At 40.6% G+C, this 24,841-nt stretch overlaps 1 protein-coding gene across 3 annotated transcripts in view; it reads right to left on the bottom strand.

Moving 5' to 3' along the window:
* The window catches only part of dtnbp1b (dystrobrevin binding protein 1b), a 70,038-nt gene extending 61,521 nt beyond the window's left edge, over positions 1 to 8,517 (bottom strand). The window contains exons 1-2 of one of the 3 annotated variants that reach the window (XM_051663524.1): positions 8,451 to 8,517; positions 8,197 to 8,304 (exon numbers count right to left, since the gene is read on the bottom strand). In XM_051663524.1, coding sequence (XP_051519484.1) covers positions 8,197 to 8,239 — 43 coding nt within the window. In that variant the 5' untranslated portion in view covers positions 8,240 to 8,304; positions 8,451 to 8,517. Of the gene's footprint in view, positions 1 to 8,196 lie in introns of all 3 variants that reach the window. The other 2 variants (XM_051663525.1, XM_051663526.1) reach the window with 2 other exon arrangements.
* Positions 8,518 to 24,841: the final 16,324 nt, after the last annotated feature.

Genomic DNA, 24,841 nt, shown 5'->3' with positions numbered 1-24,841 from the left:
CCCCCATCATATCTCAAATCAGTCTCAAGGACCCCCTGACACCCTGTCTGGCACCAACAATCATTCCACGGTCTAAATCACTGAGATCAAAAAAAAAATTTCTCCATTCTGATGGTTGATGTGAACATTAACTGAAGCTCCTGACCCGTATCTGCATTATATTATACATTACATTGCTGCCACATGATTGGCTGATTAGATAATCGCATGAATAAATAGATGTACAGGTGTACCTAGTAAAGTTGCCGGTGAGTGTATATTTAGCACCGTCATTTACATTTATATTATATTGTTATATTACCATTTCAATATTTTCATTGCAATAAAATTACATTAATCACAAAAAAGACATTAACTTTCATCCAATATCAAATTTAATCAAAACATTAAATTTCATTAACAAAAGAGTATTATAACACTGAATTTCCTACCATTTGTCTTACATTTGTTTGTTAATTTGTCGACAAGGATTCAAATTTAAATTACCTTTAAATTTCTCTTGTAACTGATCAGTATTTTAAAGAGATTAAACATTAACCTGACTTTTAACCTGATTTTGATGAAATGTAAATGAAGTAAGCCGGTCAGACATGCTGCACACCAAAACACATATGCTTCTGCACAAACATTAACATCAGTCATAGAGACGGTAGCGTTTTAAAATAGCCTATTCAGAGTTTTTTTAGCTTTATAGATGTGACGAGGAGGAGGGTGTGGCCAGGCCATAAGGATGGACGCCTGCCACTGAGTTGCCTCAATCAGCTGGCAGAGGGATAAAAAGGAGCCGGAGACACCAGTTAGGGGGAGAGAGAGAGAGAGGCGCATGCAGCCGTCTAAATGTGTGCATTCTGCGTTGGGCCAGGACAGCCAACGGTGTGAGCATCACACGGAGCTGTGTGTGTTTGTGTGCTGGCGTTCCTGTATGCTGAAAAGCATTCTTATGTTGTGTTTAAGTTAAACAGACTGTCATGAAAGTCCTATGTGAAGTGTTCACCCGGTTCCCCCTTCCTACTTCGATAGGGAAGGCAGAGGTCTGCCACTGTGGTGCCGAAACCCGGAAGTCGGAGGAAGATGTGCCGCCAGGGAGCCCTTGCCGCTGACGAAGGATCACGACGCAGAGGGAGTGCTCGACTCGGTGGCTCTGAAGCAGTGTGCCAGCCGACGGCCAAAAGGGATGGCTGAGGGCTCCAGTGCCATCGCCCGGCATCGCTGAGGACTGCTGTGCAGCTGGCTGAGGACCGACTGGCGGCGTGGTTGGGAACCGAACTCCCCCCCTCCCTTTTCCCTCTCTCTCTCTCTCTGGCTCTCCCGCTCTCTCTTTCTCCCTCCCCTCTCCCTCCCCTCACCCTGCTCATGTTCCCAGGAGGCGGGGAAGACCATCCAGTGGTGGAATGACCGGAAGGGGGGTTAAGTCAGGCCAGATGGCTCCCTGAATCGGGCGTTGGGGTTATGTGACTAGGAGGAGGGCGTGGCTGGGCCGTAAGGAAGGACGCCTGCTGCTGAGTTGCCTCAATCAGCTGGTAGAGGGATAAAGAGAAGCAGGAGATGTGATCTTATGTAATCTCTGTCAGTGCGACTTATACACAGATCAGATGCATCTTATCTGTTTTTTGTTTTTTTTTCTCTCTCTCTCAACAATGCGATTTTCAAATATTTTTAAAATTTTTCTAAGGACCCCTGAAATTATGCCACAGACCACTAAGGGTCCGCAGACCCCTGGTTGAGAAATACTGCTCTAGTTCACATGCACTCTAATCAGCCACACTTGTTCACAATCACCTCATCAAGGACTTTATACAAACTCACCTAATTCACTCAATGCTTATCGAGTCCCGTCTCAGATCACTATCCCTTAATGCACTGCTAATATCCCTTATATATTAGTAGTTGTTGTTGTTATTCTTCTTCGTTTTACCTTTAATAGTGCTCAGTGTTTTCTTTGTAGATTTGCATATTGTTTGCTTTGTCATTAAATGCACTGCACTTGGGTTCACCCCAACTCCCGTCTTCGTCCTCTTTCCATCCAAAGCATAACAGTTACACACACACACATACACCACAATTTCCTGCTAAGTCCTCCTCTCAGCCATATCCACTGCCTGCTAATTAGTAGCAGCTGAGATCTTCCATTAAAAAAAAAATCTTTCTCTTTTACCTTCTTTTATTTTAAGCTCTCTTTCCGACTAGCCATGTCCATTACCCCAAAATGTTTACATACCCCTTCAGCCCCCAGCACACTTCACTGCTCACACTGAGGTTAAGTAGTTTGAGCAGCACAAGCTTGTTTTCTGTAGAAGCACCTGTTTAGCCAGGTGCTCTCCAAATGAGAGCGTGCTGCCGTGCCAACCTCCCTGGACCAGTTACTGTATGTGTAATTCAGCATGACAGACAGTGCTCTATTCCACACATGACTGTTGTCTGTTGTGATGTAGTACAAGTAGTTAGTCTCTGTTCATGTAGAGAACAAAGTGCAACATGAGAGCCAACGATGATCCTTCCTGCACCCTCCCGCTTTGGAATGTCACACACTTGGAATATAGACAGCTTTGTTGTTTATAATGGAAGTATTCTAGTTGTGTCGCTCACATAGCAATTGCATGAGATATTTTTGGATTTGCAAATTACCATACTATTCTGCATTCACACTGTCACAAAAAAATCTAAATTTTTACTCACATCTGACACAGATTGGATATTTTTGCACATGATTATTGTTGTAAACAGAAAATAGTGCATGAGATCTGATTTATTTCGCATTCGTTATGTGACAACATAACTTAACGGATCGGATCTGGCAAACCGCTGTTGAATGATCTGAGTCATCCCTGCTCTGTGATCTGTGTGATTTAAAGACAGTCACTTACAAAACACTGCACACTGTGTGGCTCATAAAATTATATTGAAGGCCAGAGAGGATATTTGTACTAGATAAAGAAGATATAACAGCTATAGATGTGCATAAAGCCATTTAATACAGTACGTATTAAACAATCTCAATGTGTAAATCCTGTTTATGAAGAAAAGCTTTGATCCTTTTATCTGGTTTTTCATTTTAATTTGTGCTACTGATGACAACAAGACTCTAAACAAGCTTCTACCTTGCTGCCTTTTGTTCAATCTAACACACACAATCACACATGATGGGATTACTATCATTATGGAGACTCTTAATTGACTTCTATTGTTTTAATATTGAGCTAACGACATTCTTTATACCCTAACCCCTATCCTACCTTTAAACCTAACCCTCACCCAAACATTTGGGCATTTTTAGGTTTTAGCTAAATCATTATTTAGTAAATTTACACGCACACGCACAGGGCTCCAAATCCAATGCATGTCTCCAACTGTCAACCTAATTATATAATTATAGTGTTTAAACACTGAATGATCCCAATAAAAAGACACTAATCATTATTGTCGCATGCTGATTTTAATTGAATTAATTTTTAAAGTAAAACCAAGTGATCTTGGCAGACACGCATGAAAGGAAGTAAAACAGGGAGGTCAGGCTGAGAGGAGAATAAAGTCTCTCTGAGATTAGAGCAGTGCTCCCATTTCTCCCATTTATTTTAATAGAAGTGACCCATCTCTGCTAAATAGTCTGATAAAATCAAGTCCTGCCCAACCTTCTTTTTTTTTATATAGTCATTGAATATCCTGTTTCACTCTAAAAAATGTCACATTAAGGAAGTACAATGGGATGTGATTGTGAATGGCACTTCATATTGACTTTAAAGACCGCATGAAATCATAATTGGAGTTTTGTGGCTTTTCGTCCATGTCTGTTAGCTTTAAGGCAATCTATGTGTGTACTCCTAGCCCTAACAGTTGAAAAAATAAACTCCACATTTAGGATTCATATTTAAAATGATCAACTTTAGTTTCTGAGAAATAGACTGAAATTATTGATGATCCCTATTTTTCATAGAGGCGTACAAAAATACAGTAATTGTCCAATAAAATGCTCTCTGGAATGAGAATACAACACGATCACACAAGAAATCGACATGTTGCTTCCAAAAGTTCATGTACCCTGAAATCAACCATATTCTGCCAAATTACTGACAGAGATACTTTTACATCAATTCAAGTGTGAATACATTTCCCTCCTGTGCTACTGACAATGTGTTGCATGAACAACCTCTGAGACCTGGGTTCTGGTCCCATGGAAACCAGGAGTAGTCACGTTCAAATGAACAACGATGAGCACAATTCAAAGGTTGCATTTTCGCTCTAAAATTAAATTTTTACTCCACTGATGGTTAGGTTGAGGGTTGGGGTCTGGGTTAAGAGTAGGGTTAGTGAAATATGCATTCCTGTTGACCGTTTTACATTAATTACATCTAAAACCACAACTCGATTTTGGTGCCACCCTGTGAACATTTCACCCGAAAACTGGAGCTCACACGTGCCCATACTGTATTTTTAACAACTCAGTGGTGAAAGCACAGCCCGATTTCAGCAGCAATACTTTTGACCTACTGTTGCCGAATTCACAGTGTTATCAGTCTGTGAAAATGTCCCTCCCCGTAATATAACATACCAAAACTAGCAATAGCAATATTACTTACTAGCAATACCGATATAACTCCCTATTTCAATGTCAACACAGAAAAGAAAAAAATGTATTCATCAAACCATTTCATGTGGTCGTTAAGATCATAAAGAAAAAATAATGGATCAACTCCATGATCTAATAGCAAAATTACTGTGTCCAAACATTGTAGAGACAAAATAACAAGCCATCACTGTGACAGTGTTTTGATAACAGAGTGGTTTGAGGGTCATAGGGAGCGGGTAGGTTGGGTAATTAAAAGTGTGCTGGGATGATGTTTCCTTGCTTTGAGCGTTGAAGGCTTGACGGTAAATCACATCCTGAGATGGACGAGGGGATGGGTGGGGATTTCATAATCACAAGATCAAGACTTCAACTGCTCTTGAGCAGTTCTATTCAATGTGCAAAGTCAACAGAGTAAAACACACAGGAAAGCCTGCATGCCTTGTTCACATGTAGAGTTGCAAGGTTTTCTTTATGTATGTGTGTGTGTGTGATCATAGTCTTGGTGCTCCATCAATACTCAGTACTCAATTTCGTCCTCTGAGGATTTGCTCTCTCACACACACAGCCTTCACACTGACTCATAGATGCTGCTATTTTCCATTCGCTGGCACACCAAAATCTTCACATGTAATTAAATATTAACAAACGTTTTTCAGCACTGGGCACAGCTTGAGCAGCAGCTGGAGAAGGTAGCAACAGTGGCTTTAGGACTAAAACAGAAATGTGCTGAGTACAGAAAAGACACATCAAAGAGGTCTTTTTTTCTCCAGATTTCTCATCTTTCGTCCTTCTTAAAAAAGAATCATCTTTATACAATACATTCAGCAATTAATTGGGCTGTCAATCGATTAAAAAATGTAATTAATTACACAATTGCATGTATCAATATTTGCTGAGAAAACTCCCCAAATGAAGAGAATTCGGTAATGCTTTACATTCATTTTTCCAATATATTATAAATTATAAATCATTGATATGCGGTTATAGCAACATGAATAAAAAGGTCGACTTTCTTGCAACACCTGCCAAATAGTGAGCATTTTAACGTACATATTATGAATGCTTATTAAATACATTTATTCACACTTATATTAATCAAAAACATAAAATGCCCTAATTCATGATTGTGACAAGGACGAGGGCGGAGCCGGGCCATGACTACGCACGCATGGCCCCCAATCGGGCTAATCAGCCAAGGAGAGGGATAAGTGCAACGAGATGCGGCAGTTCGAGAGAGAGCTACAGGCAGCTGCCCTGTATGCGTTTACGTTTGTGTGTCTTTGTGTTTAAGTTTATTAAAAACATTACTTTGATGCTTCGTCTGGTTCCCGCGTCCTCCTTTCCACTGAACCCTGTTACGTTGCGCCATCTTAGAGTCCTCGCCACTATCATCCACCCCAAAGGAGCAGCCGCAGCCATCCGCGGCCATCCGCCGTGGGGACAGAGGAGTTGCTACCGGCCACCTGGATGCGGAGGAACAGCCGCCATCCACGAGGGGAGGAGGGGCTCACTGCCGGCCGCCTGGAGCGGTGGGGCTGCTGCCAGGGGCGGAGGAGTTCCCTACCCGCCGCCAAAATGCTGCGGAGTCAGAAGAACGGCCGCCGTCCACGAGGGGAGGAGGGGCTTGCTGCCAACCGCCTGGAGCGGTTACGTTAGTAACCAGTGAGTACGTTTTCCCTCTCTCTCCTCTCTCTCTCTCTCCCTGTCGCTCCACGTTGGACTTTCCCTCTCCTCTTTTTGTTGTTTTGTCTTTCCCTCCCCTTGTCTCCCTCCCAGGTCGTGGAAGGCAGGGAAGGCCTGCCAGCAGGCGGGGCCGGGGATATCCCGGCCTGAGGCAAAGGAAGGAGGAGTGTGACAAGGAGGAGGGTGGTGCCGGGCCGTGACTACACACGCCCGGCCCCCAAACGGGCTAATCAGCAGAGGAGAGGGAATAAGTGCAACGAGATGTGGCAGTTCGAGAGAGAGAAAGAGCTACAGGCAGCTGCCTTGTATGCGTTTACGTTTGTGTGTCTTTGTGTTTAAGTTTATTAAAAACATTTGCTTCGTCCGGCTCCCGCCTCCTCCTTTCCATTGAACCCTATTACATTGATTTATGTCACAATGCTGTCACAATGCTGCAAAAATTATAGTGAGATTAAAAGGAGGAATTATGTCATTTCATACAGTCTGCCTCGTGTTCATATGTTCATATTCATTACTGTAAGTATTGACTCGGAAAGTAGTCAAAGTTGCTCTTTTTTATTTATGTTGTTATAACCACACATATTTATTGTATTTTTTTTAAGATTTTGTTTGATTCATTTGTAAATTAATTATTAGTCATTAATAAAATCCTTTATACTGTAAACCCTTAACATAGGGAACATTAATGTGTGTTACCAATGATTCAAAGACTTTACATTATTATTTAAATTGCAGAAAAGTACATTTTTAAATAAACATTTCAAAAAGTGACTTTTGAACTCAATATTTTCTTTGACTTGTTTCCGTATTCATTGTACACTGCAATCCTTTTTGCAATCGAGTTTGTTAATCAGCCCAAGGTGGACACACAGAATGCGTTTTTGTCTGCATAATTTAATTGCTGGTCTATGTACACATATATCAGATGGCCATCTTTGGACATAGCATCGCATCGCGCGGCATGATCACAGTATTTTTAAGACACCATGTCAAGTTAAATGTAATTCAACTTTGAAAAACTCAAGACCCCTGCATTCTCTTCCATTCTGTTGCACTCCGTCCCACTGTTTTTGAATGCAAGAATGCGTCCTGTGCAGTGTTTGGGTCAGTTACTGAAAAATGTATCCACTACAAATTACTAAGTACTTATTTTAAAATTGTAATCAGATTACACTACTAATTACTTAATGGTAAAAGTAATTACATTACACATTACTAATTACTTTACTTTTAAGTTACTTTCTAAAACACTTTTTACAGAAAGGTTTTTGTTTTATCACTCAACAAATTTAAAATAATGTCTGTACACCCTCCTTTTTCACTGTCACACTCAAATCATACACTTGGCACCACATGTTTCTCCCTTACAATGACTCGTTTGTGACTCTTTAGCTGTCACACTAATGCAACACATGCACATGTGAACATAAGTCATGTTTTACATGTATTCTACATAAATATTATTTTAGAAATATGTGTAACCTAAATAATGTACAACAATAAGTAATTAATTGAAAATCAGTGTAATCAACTGTAATCTGATTACACTAATTTAAAATGAAATGCATCTATAATGATGCTGCATCCTCACCACTAGGTGTCAGTAGACATTCAAGTCGACTTCCATATCAGCCAGCAGAATATAAATACAATTCAATTCAATTCTACTAAAACAATGCATTAAATTGACAGCCCTTGTAATTCAAAAACATAAGAAATAATGAGACATTTTAGCACATCACCCATGATTTCCACCAACCACATATGAATAAAATAAGTCAAGTCTGCTACAGAACTGCTATCTAAAATCCTGATCAACAGCTGCTCTGTTTCAGCACACTCATTTGTAAACAACCCATGCAAAAGCACAGAAGCACTGTGGGTCAATGCTGCTCGAACACACTTCAACAACCATCAATAAAACAAACCATGAGAGAGTCACCACTTACAGGAATTCCTCTTGCTGCCACTGGCCGATCCTGGGGAAGACATCCCGGAGCTACTGCTGGCTCTGACCAGGAGTCTTGCAGTGGGAGTTCCAGAGTGGGCAGGGGGTTCTGTGTGAAAGAGGGGGTCCGTTCAGAGCAAAGACCACCTGCTACACATCCTGAACATCTAGATGGACAGCACTGGAAGGTTATAGCCACATGCACACACACATTTAGTCTTGCTGTAACACACAAGCATACGCACTTGCACACACCTACACACGGCCAGTGATGCTTCAGTGTGATGTGTGGAGGAGGGAGACAGCTTGCACGGAGTGCTCCGCTGTCTGACGAACTGGGAGGCAGAGCAGCAGTGTGTAGTAGATAGGAACATACCACTCAGCATCTCGGGAGGGGCACTGTTCAAAGGAGACTAAAGGCGAGGACTGCACTGACAGAGCAGGGAAAGGATAATTAGAAGGGGTAGGAGAAAACAGAAGAAGAAAGGGAGACATTTTCCTGCCCAGTAACCAAAATCTCTTTATTAAAGCATTGCGCCTTCTTACACTGTACAATTGTGCTCAGAAGTTTGCATACCCTGGCAGAAATTATGAAATTGTGGCATTGATTTTGAAAATATGACTGATCATGCAAAAAAACTGTCTTTTATTTAGGGATAATAATCATATGAAGCCATTTATTATCACATAGTTGTTTGGCTCCTTTTTAAATCATAATGATAACAGAAATCACCCTAATTGCCCTGATCAAAAGTTTACATACCCTTGAATGTTTGGCCTTGTTACAGACACACAAGGTGACACACACAGGTTTAAATGGCAATTAAAGGTTAATTTCCCACACCTGTGGCTTTTTAAATTGCAGTTAGTGTCTGTGTATAAATAGTCAATGAGTTTGTTAGCTCTCACGTGGATGCACTGAGCAGGCTAGATACTGAGCCATGGGGAGCAGAAAAGAACTGTCAAAAGACCTGCGTAACAAGGTAATGGAACTTTATAAAGATGGAAAAGGATATAAAAAGATATCCAAAGCCTTGAAAATGCTGTCATGAATGAGTCAACAAGGCCTATAGTGAAAAGAATACCATCCCCACTGTGACGTATGGTGGTGGCTCACTGATATTTTGGGGGTGTGTGAGCTCTAAAGGCACCGGGAATCTTGTGAAAATTGATGGCAATACGAATGCAGCGTGTTATCAGAAAATATTGGCAGACAATTTGCATTCTTCTGCACGAAAGCTGCGCATGGGATGCTCTTGGACTTTCCAGCACGACAATGACCCTAAGCACAAGGCCAAGTTGACCCTCCAGTGGTTACAGCAGAAAAAGGTGAAGGTTCTGGAGTGGCCATCACAGTCTCCTGACCTTAATATCATCGAGCCACTCTGGGGAGATCTCAAACGCGCGGTTCATGCAAGACGACCAAAGACTTTGCATGACCTGGAGGCATTTTGCCAAGACGAATGGGCAGCTATACCACCTGCAAGAACTTGAGGCCTCACAGACAACTATTACAAAAGACTGCACGCTGTCATTGATGCTAAAGGGGGCAATACACAGTATTAAGAACTAAGGGTATGCAGACTTTTGAACAGGGGTAATTTCATTTTTTTCTTTGTTGCCATGTTTTGTTTTATGATTGTGCCATTCTGTTATAACCTACAGATGAATATGAATCCCATAAGAAATAAAAGAAATGTGTTTTGGCTGCTCACTCATGTTTTCTTTAAAAATGGTACATATATTACCAATTCTCCAAGGGTATGAAAACTTTTGAGCACAACTGTATGGGCTGTTTACTGTAGTTAACACTCATCATTTTAAACACACACATGCACGTTCACCACAGTTGCTCACTCCAAAAGCCGATACATGTTAAGGCCCCAGCGCACTTCCTACGAAATCGAAGGAGGAACGAGTGTGACGGTATTTAGAACAAAATCTGGCCAAAAAAAGAAGGTGTTTTTGAGTTTGTTTCGGTGGTTTGTAACATCTCGCCAGCACAAACTTTCAGGAAAACTTCTTACTGGCTGCTAAACACCTTCTTACTGCCATTGGTCCACATCATCAATAGGTGTGACCTGGAGCTCCACCTACTTTGAGGCCGACAGCTAATTCCCAATTGATCAGTCAACATGAACACATAGGTGTGCAGTTATTTGCGAACTGGTGCAAATATGACCTAAATTTGTAGGATGGTTTGCATAGAGACTTTTCCTAATAACATGTCATGTGATTTTTTTTTTAAAAATTAATCTAAAAAGAATCCAATCTACTCAAATACTCTTAAGTGCCCATTCACTCATGTGCCATTTGTAGCCAAAAGACATTCACACATCTGCCCAAAGTAAGAAATGTCTATCATCATTCTTTTGTCTGTATTCTACCCATTAACACTCTTTTACACACCCATCTTTGAAGTCGGATCAGTGTAATCATAAATTACAATAAGAGAGTGTAACTGGTGCATATTATGGCTGTGTATAGTGTGTTAGCACATTAGGGACATGAATCTGCAAGGTAAACATAACAAATGACACATTATCTACTGCACATATAGCATATTACTTTAACTGATCATCGAGTAGTTAAAACAGTTTATTTTCCTGATCTCGTGGGAATTCTACTCATAGAATGAGGCATGAAGTCATTGATAACACATTTTAATATCATATTAGTTGATGTTTTATATGTGTGTTTTTTTTTTTTAAATAAGTAAATAAACTTGGGATTTTATAAACTGAACTGGGGTCTTTTTTTTCCCGTATTTATTTTACCCAACACTTTTATTGTAACTAACAAGGTATTTAAATATCACTTTCAAGGTCTGGCCGTAAATGCCTTAAGATCTGGCTGAAGAATGAATATGACCTTACACCCTCAACTAATAGATAGGTTTTGATTAATTTTGAAAATAAAAACATACAATGTAGGGTTATTGTTTATGAAAACTGAGAAAGAATATTTAGACCTGCTAAAGTCTGTATCTTTGACAATATCAACCAACACTCCGTCGGCGGGGCTTTCGAACAACGCTGCCGAGCATTCATCTTGCGAATCTCTGCTTTCTTCCTAACAAAACGGGTGAACTACATCTCCTCACCCACACAAACAAGGACTTTTCAACCTCTGCTGCCTTGTGCTTCACAGAAACCTGGCTGAGTGAAGCCATTCCGGACAGCACGTTACATCTGCCGGGCTTCCAGCTGTTCAGAGCGGATCGCATCGCAGAGTTAACGGGGAAAACGAGAGATGGTGGAACATGCTTTTACATCAATGAAAGTTGGTGTACAGATGTAACAACGTTAAAGAGGAAGTGCTGTCCTTATTTGGAAGCGCTCTTTATTAACTGTAAGCCTTTCTACTTGCCGCGGGAGTTTTCCTAGTTATTCTGGTGAGTGTGTATATCGCGCCAAACGTGTGTTTGAATGCGGCACTGCAACAGCTGGCTGATCAAATCACAGACATGGAACAACAATACCTGGACTCAGTTATTATTATTTTTGGGGATTTTAACAAAGCAAATCTCACATGTGAACTGCCCAAATACAAACAGCACATTACATGCCCCACCAGAGACAGGAACATAGTGGATCATCGCTCTGTCCCTAGAGCAGCTTTGGGACTCTCTGATCACTCTCTGGTTCATCTTCTTCCAACCTACAGGCAGAAATTAAAATCAACCAAGCCAGTAGTAAGGACTGTAAAGAGATGGACCAATGAAGCAGAGCGGGAACTACAAGCCTGCTTCGATTGTATGGATTGGAGTGTTTTTGAAGCTGCAGCCACAGACCTGGACAAGCTCACAGATACTGTGACATCATATATCAGTTTACATTTACATTTATGCATTTGGCAGACACTTTTATCCAAAGCAACTTACAGTGCCCTTATTACAGGGACAATCCCCCTGGAGCAACCTGGAGTTAAGTGCCTTGCTCAAGGACACAATAGTAATGGCTATAGGGATCAAACCAACAACTTTCTGCTTACCAGTTCAGTGCTTTAGTCCACTACACCACCACCACTGTGTAGAACCAAACAAAATCAGGATATGCAGTGCATTCAGAAATTATTCAGACCCCTTTTTTCACATTTTGTTATGTTGCAGCCTTATGCTAAAATGCTTTAAATTTATTTATTTTTTTATTTTATTTTTTTTACCTCAATCTACACTCCATACCCCATACTGACAAAGCAAAAACCAGGTTTTTGATAAATTTGGTGCATCCCATTTCTCTGGATCATATTTGAGATGTTTCTACACTTTGAATGGAGTCCACCTGTGGCAAATTCAATTGATTGGACATAATTTAGAAAGGCACACACCTGTCTATATAAGGCCTCACAGCTGAAAATGCATATCAGAGCAAAAACCAAGCCATGAGGTCAAAGGTACTGCCTGCAGAGCTGAGAGACAGGATTGTCTCGAGGCACAGGTCTGGGGAAGGCTACAAAAAATGTTTCGGCTGTATTGATGGTTCCCAAAAGCACAGTGGTCTCCATAATTATAAAATGAAAGAAGTTTGGAACAACCAGGACTCTTCCTAGAGCTGGCCACCCAGCCAAACTGAACAATTGAAGGAGGAGAGCTTTGGTAAACGAGGTGACCAAGAACCTGATGGTCACTCTGGTTGAGCTCCAGAGATCATGTGTGGAGAAGGGAGAAACTTGCAAAAGGACAACCATCACTGTAACACTCCACCGATCTGGGCTTTATGGCAGAGTGGCCAGATGGAAGCCTCTCCTCAGTGCAAAACACACGAAAACCCACTGGGAATTTGAAAAATAAAGGACTCACAAACTGTGAGAAACAAGATTCTCTGGTCTGATGAAATGAAGACTGAACTGTTTGGCCTCAATTCCAAGCGTCATGTCTGGAGGAAACCAGGAACCGCTCATCACCTGCGCAATACCATGGTGGTGGTAACATCATGCTGTGGGGATGTTTTTCAGTGGCAGGGACTGGGGGACTGGGGGACTGGGGGACTGGGGGACTGGTCAGGGTTGAAGGAAAGCTGAATGCAACAAAATACAGAGATATCCTTAATGAAAACCTGGTCCAGAGTGCTCAGGACCTCAGACTGGGCCGATGGTTCACCTTCCAATGGGACAATGACCCTAAGCACACAGCCAAGACAACGCAAGAGTGGCTTAGGGACAACTCTGTGAATATCCTTGAGTGGCCCAGCCAGAGCCCGGACTTGAACCCAATCGAACATCTCTGGAGAGACCTAAAAATGGCTGTCCACAGAGGGTCCCCATACAACTTGACAGAGCTTGAGAGAATCTGCAGAGAAAAATGGCAGAAAATCCCCAAAATCCAGGTGTGCAAAGCTTGTCGCATCACACCCAAAAATACTTTTGTTGTCGCTGCCAAAGGTACTTCAACTAAATACTGAGTTAAGGTCTGAATACATACACTATATTGCCAAAAGTATTTGCTCATCTGCCTTTAGACGCATATGAACTTAAGTGACATTCCATTCTTAATCCATAGGGTTTAATATGACGTCGGCCCACCCTTTGCAGCTATAACAGCTTCAACTCTTCTGGGAAGGCTTTCCACAAGGTTTAGGAGTGTGTTTATGGGAATTTTTGACCATTCTTCCAGAAGTGCATTTGTGAGGTCAGACACTGATGTTGGACGAGAAGGCCTGGCTCGCAGTCTTCGCTCTAATTCATCCCAAAAGTGCTCTATCGGGTTGAGGTCAGGACTCTGTGCAGGCCAGTCCAGTTCTTCCACACCAAACTCGCTCATCCATGTCTTTATGGACCTTGCTTTGTGCACTGGTGTGCAGTCATGTTGGAACAGGAAGGGGCCATCCCCAAACTGTTCCCACAAAGTTGGGAGCATGGAGTTGTCCAAAATCTCTTGGTATGCTGAAGCATTCAGAGTTCCTTTCACTGGAACTAAGGGGCCAAGCCCAGCTCCTGAAAAACAACCCCACACAATAATCCCCCCTCCACCAAACTTCACAGTTGGCACAATGCAGTCAGACAAGTACCGTTCTCCTGGCAACCGCCAAACCCAGACTCATCCATCAGATTGCCAGATGGAGAAGCGTGATTCGTTACTCCAGAGAACGCGTCTCCACTGCTCTAGAGTCCAGTGGGGGCGTGCTTTACACCATTGCATCCGACGCTTTGCATTGCACTTGGTGATGTATGGCTTGGATGCAGCTGCTCGGCCATAGAAACCCATTCCATGAAGCTCTCTACGCACTGTTCTTGAGCTAATCTGAAGGCCACATGAACTTTGGAGGTCTGTAGCGATTGACTCTGCAGAAAGTTGGCGACCTCTGCGCACTGTGCGCCTCAGCATCCGCTGACCCCGCTCTGTCATTTTACGTGGCCTACCACTTCGTGGCTGAGTTGCTGTCATTCCCAATCGCTTCCACTTTGTTATAATACCACTGACAGTTGACTGTGGAATATTTAGTAGCGAGGAAATTTCACGACTGGACTTGTTGCACAGGTGGCATCCTATCACAGTACCACGCTGGAATTCACTGAGCTCCTGAGAGCGGCCCATTCTTTCACAAATGTTTGTAGAAGCAGTCTGCATGCCTAGGTGCTTCATTTTATACACCTGTGGCCATGGAAGTGATTGGAACACCTGAATTCAATTATTTGGATGGGTGAGCAAATACTTTTGGCAATATAGTGTATGTCAATGTGATTTTTCAGTTTTTCTTTTTAATAAATTTGCAAAGTTATAAAAAAATCTGGGTTATGCTTTGTCATTATGGGGTATGGAATGTAGATTGATGAGAAAAAAATATATTTAAAGCATTTTAGCATGAGGCTGCAACATAACAAAATGTGAAAAAACAAACAAACAAAGGGGTCTGAATACTTTCAGAATGCACTGTATGCATGTATGCCAGTTCAGTGACACTTCACAAAATCTTTTTACATCACTACAAAAAAGAATGGAAAATAAAAAGCAAATTTTCCTGTGTATTTTTTTGAAGGTTCGGTTTTCATCATCGATTTGCCTTTTGTGAAAAATGGTTGAGTTCGCAAGCAGGTGTCGCCAGTGTGTGGTGATTCAAGCACTTCAACATGGTGAATTATAAACCTAATAATTTTATTCAACGCTCTGAAATGCTTTAAAGGAATAGTTCAACCAAAAATGAAAATTCTCTTATTATTCATTTACCCTGATGCCATCCCAGATGTGTATGACTGTCTTTCTTCAGCAGAACACAAATAAAGGTTTTTAGAAGAATATAGAGTTCTGCCAGGTCCTTATAATGCAAGTAAACAGGTGCCAGCACTTTGACGGTCCAAAAGTCACATTTAGGCAGCATAAAAGTAATCCATGTGCCTCCAGTCGATCAGTGAATGTCTTCTGAAGCAAACTGATACATTTGAGTAAAAAATACATTGATAATTAAAAAATTATTAACTTTTAAAAAGTGCTTCCTGCCAGCAGTCGACACATCCAGTAGCAGAAGCGCGTCGGCGAGTTCACGTGAGGATTCAGAAGTGGCGCTTATTTACAACAGAAGAATGAACGTCACACGAGAGTTAAGCCATTTCAAACAACATCAGAGCGCTGGACAGAGTGCTGATTTAAAGTTAAAAAAAATGTAATTACCAACTTGTTTCTTACATAAACCTATCGATTTGCTTCAGAAGACATTCAGTGATCTTCTGGACTCGTGTGGATTACTTTTATGCTGCCTAAATGTGACTTTTGGACCATCAAAGTGCTGGCACCCGTTTACTTGCATTAGAAGGACCTGACAGAGGTCTATCGCCTTCTAAAACTCTTCATTTGTGTTCAGTAGAAAAAAGACAGTAGTGATGGGTCGTTCATGAACGATTCGTTCATTTTGAATGAATCTTTTATGTGACTCAGAAGAACGAGTAGTCTCAGAGAGTGATTCATTGATTTTGTGTTGGCCGTGCATGTGCATTGCGCAACCTCCGTTCATTTGTTATGTGAAAACTGCATAGTCGCTGTACAGGAAACAGAAATGATTAGTTCACCTTTCAACTCTTTTGGTACGAGTCATTCGTTCTTTTGTCACGTGACAGCCGTATACACTATGCATTGCTCACACAGGAAACAGAAATTATTAGTTCACCTCTCGAGTCTTCTGGTCCGAGTCGTCCGTTCTTTTGTCACGTGACAGCTGTATATGCTATGCATTGCTCACATAGGAAACAGAAATGATTAGTTCACCTTTCAACTCTTTTGGTCCAAGTCATTCGTTCTTTTATTACGTGACAGCCGTATACGCTATGCATTGCTCACACAGAAAACAGAAATGATTAGTTCACCTCTCAAGTCTTCTGGTCCGAGTCATTCGTTCTTTTGTCACGTGACAGCCGTATACGCTATGCATTGCTCACACAGGAAACAGAAATGATTAGTTCACCTTTCGAGTCATCTGGTCCGAGTCGTTCGTTCTTTTGTCACGCGTATACGCTATGCACATACGGCTGTCACTTGACAAAAGAACGAACGACTCGGACAAGAAGATTCCAGAGGTGAACTAATAATTTCTGTTTCTCATAATTTTTCCTTATTGGGAATATAATCAAAGTTTGCGTAAATAGACGTGTTGGGGGGATTTGGCTATTGAAAATGTAAAATTTTAATTTAATTCTGCTCAAATTAAGGAAATGAATGAAATAATTTGAATAAAGCTTCACGGCTAATGCTGAACAAGACTACCTCAAAGGAACACTAATCTCACCCAGGGTAACTAAAAAGAAACCTATGTCATGACATAAAACGAAATAATTAACATTTGATGGAACTTAAAACATAACTATAATCCCCAATAACTTTTAAATGTTAATTAATAACACCCCCAAACAGTTTTTTCAGAACTTTTTATGACAGCATGCACACACACACACACACACACACACACAGCTTCGTGTGTCTCTCTTTCCCCTCCCAGCAGTCTGGATTGCCGCTTTTTATCCCTCTCCATTCTCACTGCAACCAGCTGTTAGAGGTGATTTCCTACATGTGTCAGTCCTTACCGTTTCATCTCTCTCGGCCTCTCTCTCCACAGACGTCGCTCGGCCATGCCCCCATCACCACATATGTCTTATTTGATAGTTGTAGAATGACCAAATACTGTTTGCACAATGTTATCAAGCTTATCACGTAAAATAACAGGTTTTAAAACCTATGTGGGTTTCGTGTTATTCTTCTTTCAAGAGGGAAATTTGACTTAATTCACAGTAAGACGAGATTGAGTCATAAAGTCAGCAGCATTAGACAAAGTAGGATAATGAATAATATTGCTTTGTATCCTATTATTGGGGATGAGGAAATAACTTTTACACTTAACTCTTCAAGTCACACAATGTTGAATGCAATACGCCGTTTTAAAAAAGGTAGAAAACACAGGGCGTTTTGTGCTTGTGTAACATTGTAACGATTTAGTAGACACATAAAAAAGAGAGTCCCATACACAAGAACACTCAGTTAAAACAATACAGTGTTCCAGAAGTATCCGGAACTGAAGAAAGCTACCTCATCAAAGGTATGTGTAAACTGTGCAATGACAAGTGTATAGCGTATAGCGTTTTCGGATGCAAGGGAAGTTCGCTGAATAAAACGTTTGAATTTAGGTATATTCCTCACACAGAGCTATCTAAAGACTTGGATTATAGCGCACAAATAAAATGTATGTCAAATTACGTCCATGCATTAAATAAATATAATGGCATTGAACTTTTAATTAATCTCATTTATTAAAATTGCAATAAAATGAACTGATTAATTCCATGAATCCCATATTCATGGTTTCAGTAAGGATATGTAAACATTTGTATGTCGCACATAAGTTGTTAACACATAAAGTGATTACGTTTTAGATGCTGTCAATATGTAAATATTTTACGTTTTGGTGTCCATGCAAACATAAGCAAATGTATGTTTGTTAGAACCACAGTTTACCTAAGAATTAGTGCTGTTGGCGTTAACACGTTAACATGTTAACGCATTCGATTAATTAAAAAAGTTTAACACGTACATTTTTCTTAATCGCGATTAACACATTAACCATTAATACAGCATTAGCCAACACTTCTTGGGAGGGTGGAACCTTTGTAATGTGTCCGCCTGGAGGCATTACACTGATGGACAAAAACACACAACAGTGCTTCCATGAAATGATGGAGATGGAGAAAGGAACTCTTAATGCTATTTGATGTACAAAAAAGCCTAGATGGGACCTATGTAAGGTGCGTTTTAATTACCACAGAAGCACTTCAAGTTTTAACTATCACCAAAACGCTCTGATGTGAATCATGAACGCAGCTTCACGGTTGCTGCAGGAAAGCAGATAACCACAGTCTACCAGCTTATTAATATTGTGGAGGATGAGAGTTTAATAGATTTAATACCCATTGCAATGAACATGCAACCTATGTGTGCACTAGTTCTTTCAATATGTCAAACTCCCACTTAGACTTTGAGAAACGTTTAATGTTTCTTGAATTGGTGCTATTTTACAGCATTTAGATATTAGGGTAAAACTTATTAACAGTATGCTTTCAGGAGACTTAGAATATGATGCACTTTTATGACACTTTTGGGGGTTTTCCCTTTCCACTGTTATTGTAACGTTATACAGATTTGGAATGACATGAGGTTAATGATGACAAAATTTCCCCCAATATTTGGGGGAACTATAATTATGTATTTACATCATAACAAGGACACACCCAGAAGCACTTAGACTTAAAAATACATTCTCATAAAGTCCCTAAATCTCTTAAGAGAGGATTTAAGTAAGGAAGCATCATTTGTCAGAAGCATAGTAAAAAAAACACCGAATCACTCAAAGTAATCCCTGCAGCCATGGAAAATGGTCACGTCTGCAAAAATCCTGCACTCCAGGCAAAACCAATGGCTCTCAATCACTATAATGTCAATAGTGACCTCAGTAGCGATGATTCTCAATCACCTTTAGGTACAGCCTACAGACTGCAATGCTTGCATCAATAGAATTATAACTACTGCTCATCTCAGATGCATCTGGGCAGTATACTGTATTTATATCATCTTGGAAGAGGTTTGTTAAAGGTATGTTAACATGAAAAATTACAATTACATGCCATAATGATTATAATGTAATTTAGCACAGTGGTTCTCAACTGGTGGATCACAACCTAAAAATAGGTTGCATGTCTGTTCTGCTAGGGTGGCGAACAGCAGGGAAAAGCGATGCTAAATGTAAAAAAAAAAATGCAACTAACCATAAAAAATGTGCATAGTTATAAAAGCAAAAAAATTCAAATAAAATAATAATAACTAGCTTATCATGGATGTCAAAGGCTGTGCGAGCAATCAAATTTTTTATTTTGCTGTTAATCTTAGTGTCACTGAGTAGCCAAATTATTCAAATAAGGTAGATGCCAAAATGTCCAGGTAGCATGTCATGCCCTCATCCAGAAAATTAAGACTGCAAGGTAAAATATGACACAGACTGCATAAAGTAAACATGGTTGTTAAACGAAGCAAGATGGCGCCGCAGATGGCAGCGCTCCAATTCTTTTATTGTTTTTGTTTGTTTGTCCTGTGTTTAGTAATCTTTTTCTAATCAGTTTCACCAGGGAAGAACTGCTGAACATTCAGCGGTACATACCAGACAATCTTTTCCCGGTTTTTGACTATTTGGATGATTTGCTGGACATTTTAGTCGGAGGCGCAGCTGTGCTGTTCAAGAGATGCAGGCGAGGGAGACAAGCTGGCGCGCTGGTCAGTCTCCGTCGGCGCGGCTTTCGAACAGCCCTGCCAAGTATTCATCTAGCGAATCTCCACTCTCTTCCTAACAAATCGGACGAAATACATCTCACCTGTACAAACAAGGACTTTTCCACCTCTGCTGTCTTTTGCTTCACAGAAACCTGGCTGAGTGAAGCCATTCCGGACAGCGTGTTACATCTGCCGGGCTTTCAGCTGTTCAGAGTGGATCGCATCATGGATTTAACAGGGAAAACAAGAGGCGGTGGAACATGCTTTTACATCAGTGAAAGTTGGTGTACAGATATTACAGTGTTAAAGAAGATGTGCTGTCCTAATTTGGAAGTGCTCTTTATTAACTGTAAGCCTTTCTACTTGCCGCGGGAGTTTTCTTTGTTTATTCTGGTGAGTGTTTATATCCCGTCACACGCGTGTGTGAACGCAGTGCTGCAACAGCTGGCTGATCAAATTACAGACACGGAACAACAATACCCGGACTCAGTTATTATTATTCTTGGGGATTTTAACAAAGCAAACCTCACATGTGAACTGCCCAAATACAAACAGCACATTACATGCCCAACCAGAGACAGAAATATACTGGATCACTGCTATATAACATTAAAGGATGCATATCGCTCTGTCCCTAGAGCGCTTTGGGACTTCTGATCACTCTCTGGTTCATCTTCTTCCAACCTACAGGCAGATACTAAAATCTGCTAAACCTGTAGTAAATACTGTAAAGCTATTGATCAATGAAGCAGAACTGGAACTACAAGCCTGCATTGACTGCACTGGTTGGAGTGTTTTTGAGGCTACAGACACCAATCTGGATGAGCTCACAGATACTGTTACATTATATATCAGTTTCTGTGAGGATATGTGCATTCCTACTAGGACTTATTTAACATACAACAACTACAAACCGTGGTTTACAGCAGAACTCAGGCAGCTTCATCAGACCAAAGAGGATGCTTACAGAGGTGAGGATAAAGTATTGTACAATCAGGCCAGGAACACACTGAATAAGGAAATCAGAGTGGCTAAAATAAACTAACAACCCTGCATCAGTGTGGAGTGGCCTGAAACAATTTACTAACTACAGGACTCCTGCCCCCAACACTGTAGGGAACCAACACCTGGCTGACAACTTGAATGTGTTCTACTGTAGATTTGAAAGGCCCAATCTCACACCCAACACCTGCTCTGACCTTCACACCAACATCAACACCTCCTGCAACCCCCCTCCTCCCCCCTCCTGCTACTCAACCTGCACTTAAGATCTGTGAAGAACAGGGAAAGACAAGGCAAAGAAAGCACAGGGCCCACTTTACCCACTTGTCTAAAATCCTGTGCCAACCAGCTGGCCCCCATCTTCACACTGATTTTCAGTAGATCACTGGAGCAGTGTAAAGTCCTTAATGACTAAATGACTACAGACCCGTCGCCCTGACATCTGTGGTCATGAAATCATTTGAGAGACTTGTGTTGGCCCACCTGGAGGACATCACTGGACCCTTTCTAGATCCCCTTCAATTTGCTTATCGAGCAAACAGGTCTGTGGATGATGCAATCAACATGGGATTGCATCATATCCTGCAACATCTGGACAGACCAGGGACATATGCAAGGATCCTTTTTGTGGACTTCAGTTCGGCTTTCAACACCATCATCCCAGCTATTCTCCAGACTAAACTACACCAACTCTCTGTTCCCATATCTATCTGTCAGTGGATCACCAGCTTTCTGACGGACATGCAGCAGCTAGTGAGACAGGGAAAACTCACTTCCAGCACTTGTACAATCAGCACAGGTGCCCCCCAGGGATGTGTGCTCTCCCCACTACTCTTCTCCCTGTACACAAATGACTGCATTGCCAAGGACCCCTCTGTCAAGCTCCTAAAGTTTGCAGATGACACTACTGTCATCGGCCTCATCCAAGATGACGATGAGTCTGTATACACAAGGGAGGTTGAACAGCTGGCTCACTGGTGTAGTCAAAACAACCTGGAGCTGAACATGCTCAAAACGGTGTAGATGATTGTGGACTTTAGGAGGAACACCCCAACACTGACCCCCTCACCATTCTAAACAGCACTGTAGCAGCAGTGGAGTCATTCAGGTTCCTGGGCACTACCATCTCACAGGACCTGAAGTGGGAGACCCTCATTGACTCCATTGTGAAAAAGGCCCAGCAGAGGTTGTACTTCCTTTGCCAGTTGAGGAAGTTCAACATGCCATAGGCGCTGCTGATACAGTTTTACTCAGCGGTCATTCAGTCTGTCCTCTGCACTTCAATAACTGTCTGGTTTGGTTCAGCTACAAAATCGAATATCAGAAGGCTACAGAGGACAGTTCGAACTGCTGAGAGGATTATTGGTTGCCCCCTGCCCTTCTTCAAGAACTGTACACTTCCAGAGTGAGGATAAAGGCTGGAAAAATCACTCTGGACCCCATCACCCTGCCAACTACCTTTTTGAACTGTTGCCTTCTGGCCGACGGTACAGAGCTCTGAGCACCAGAACCATCAGGCACAGGAACAGATCTTTCCCTCAGGCTATCCATCTCATGAACAGTTAGAACTACCCAACTGAGCAATAATTATGTGCAATACACAGTTTAGTCTTTTTATATTTATCCAACACATCCTACCTCTTCTGCCATTACATAACAATGCACTGTATATAACAGATTTGTATTTGCACTACGTATATATATATATATATATATATATATATATATATATATATATATATATATATATATATATATATATTATTCTGTATTCTGTATATACTTTATTTTCTATTAAATTTTTATTTTTATTCTATTTTTATTTATTTAATTTATATTATTTTTTATTATTATCTCTGTCTTGTTGCTGCATTATATTGTTGTGCACTGGAAGCTCCTGTCACCAAGACAAATTCCTTGTATGTGTAAGCATACTTGGCAATAAATCTGATTCTGATTGTTGTCGCTTGATGTCCAATGTAATAACTGGGACCTCCAGCAAAACCATTTGGGAATCACTGATTTTGAACACAGGAATTGTGTAATGATACAAATAGTGTATTATCAAACTTGTTTTCCTGATTGCAAATGTGGCAAAACAATACCTGGCAAGTGTTGCTCTCTGAAATGCACAAACTGCTGTGTTAATTTCAGTCAGGTGCTATGACTGGTTAACGATTGTCTGTTCAAGATCCACAGCGCATATCCATCCCTCACATAAATATCTTGTTTTTGTTGTTTCTATTTTGCAGTCAGTTCCATGGAAGCACAGATGTATGATCAACCTCGCTGTCTCTCTGGAGATGGAGCCTTAACAACACCCCCTTTTTTCTCCTTTTTTCATTAAAATGAGAGCTGATAAGTGTACATTCTGTGTCTAATGAGGCATAACACTGTTTGCCTTGGAAAATTTCACCAAGGGAAAGAACCCTTAGTGCTCTCAGCCCAAACATACACAGTTTTCCAACAGGGTAATTGACTCATTCACTCACTCCCCTCAATCCATTTACATGATACCTATATGTGTGTTGGAATGAACTCCATGTGTGCATATCACAGTTATTTGAGCAAGCTTTCATTACAGTTTGTCCATTCACTCAGGCTGTGACCTGAATTCATTCAGTACTATACATCAAAAGGGCTAATGTTAACAATATAGCACACTTTATAACAGAGAGTTGACAGTCACTGGAACAAAGTGCATCTCTTCTACATTCCCTCATAAGATTAAGAAAGAGCAAAGCTGTGCACTTGTTATTTGACTGTGTAATTCAAAGGTTAAATTTCACAGCAGATACCATGGGTATGTTTGATATAAAAATGTATTAGCTGTAAGGGACTACACACATCAATTAGCATTAAAATCTAATTTTGGCTTATACATGAAGTTCAAACAGGGTTTTAAGGGGAAATGTAAATGTATCATTATAATCTATGCAGCACTAAATAATTCCATATGCAGCGTAACAGAACATGAACTTTTGCCAAAAGCTGTCAGTGAATCTTGATTTGATTGTATGAATTGTATGTTTTGTGTTGTCTTTATTTGCTTTGTTTAAAATTTAATGCATGCTTTTCTGTTATATTTTCTGTGGTAATAGCCTTATTATTCATGTTTTTGTTTAATATTTGTACAATACTGCATGCCCATGGTTTAATATTTGCGTAATAATGCATGATTTTTTCCTCATTGTCTATATATAATTTCCATAATATCCTAGTTAATTTTATGTGTAATCATTACATTATCTTTGTTTAATACGTGTGTATACAGGCTCTGTGTAATATCTGTGTAATAATGCATGTTTTTGTGAAATATCTAAGTAATCTGCATGCTTTTTGTGCAATAACTTAGTAATAATGCAAGCTCTCTTTTTAATATGTTTGTGGTACTGCATGTTCTTTGTTTAATAGGCATGTAATAACAAATGTTTCTTAACATGTATGTAATAATGCATGCTCTTTGTTTAGTAAGTGTGTAATAAATGCATTATCTTTTTTTAATATGTGTGTAATGGTATTCATGTAATAGTGCATGCTCTTGTAAGATGTGCGCAATAAAGCACGTTCTGTGTAATATCTATGTAATAATGCATACACTTTTTGTGTAATATGTGTGTGTAATATTCATATTGTATGATCTTTGTTTATTGGGTGTGTAATAATGCATACTCTTTATGTAATATTTGTGTAATAGCGCATGCTCTATGTAATATTTGTTTAATAATGCAAATGCATGTTCTTTGTTTAGTAGGTGTGCACAGTAGCGGTTTTAACCACCACGCAAACCACGCAATTGCGTGGGGCCCCAGATGTCGGGGGGGCCCCTGCCCCGGTAGGAAACTCTGTAAAAACAACGTTTGAGGGGTGACATGATGTTCTGGGTATATGAAAACAGAGCTCTTAG

This window comes from Myxocyprinus asiaticus, chromosome 30 (genome assembly GCF_019703515.2).
Source record: "Myxocyprinus asiaticus isolate MX2 ecotype Aquarium Trade chromosome 30, UBuf_Myxa_2, whole genome shotgun sequence".
NCBI lineage: Eukaryota > Metazoa > Chordata > Actinopteri > Cypriniformes > Catostomidae > Myxocyprinus > Myxocyprinus asiaticus.
The sequence above is the reverse complement of the archived record's forward strand: the minus strand, read 5'-3'. Positions and strand labels throughout refer to the sequence as shown.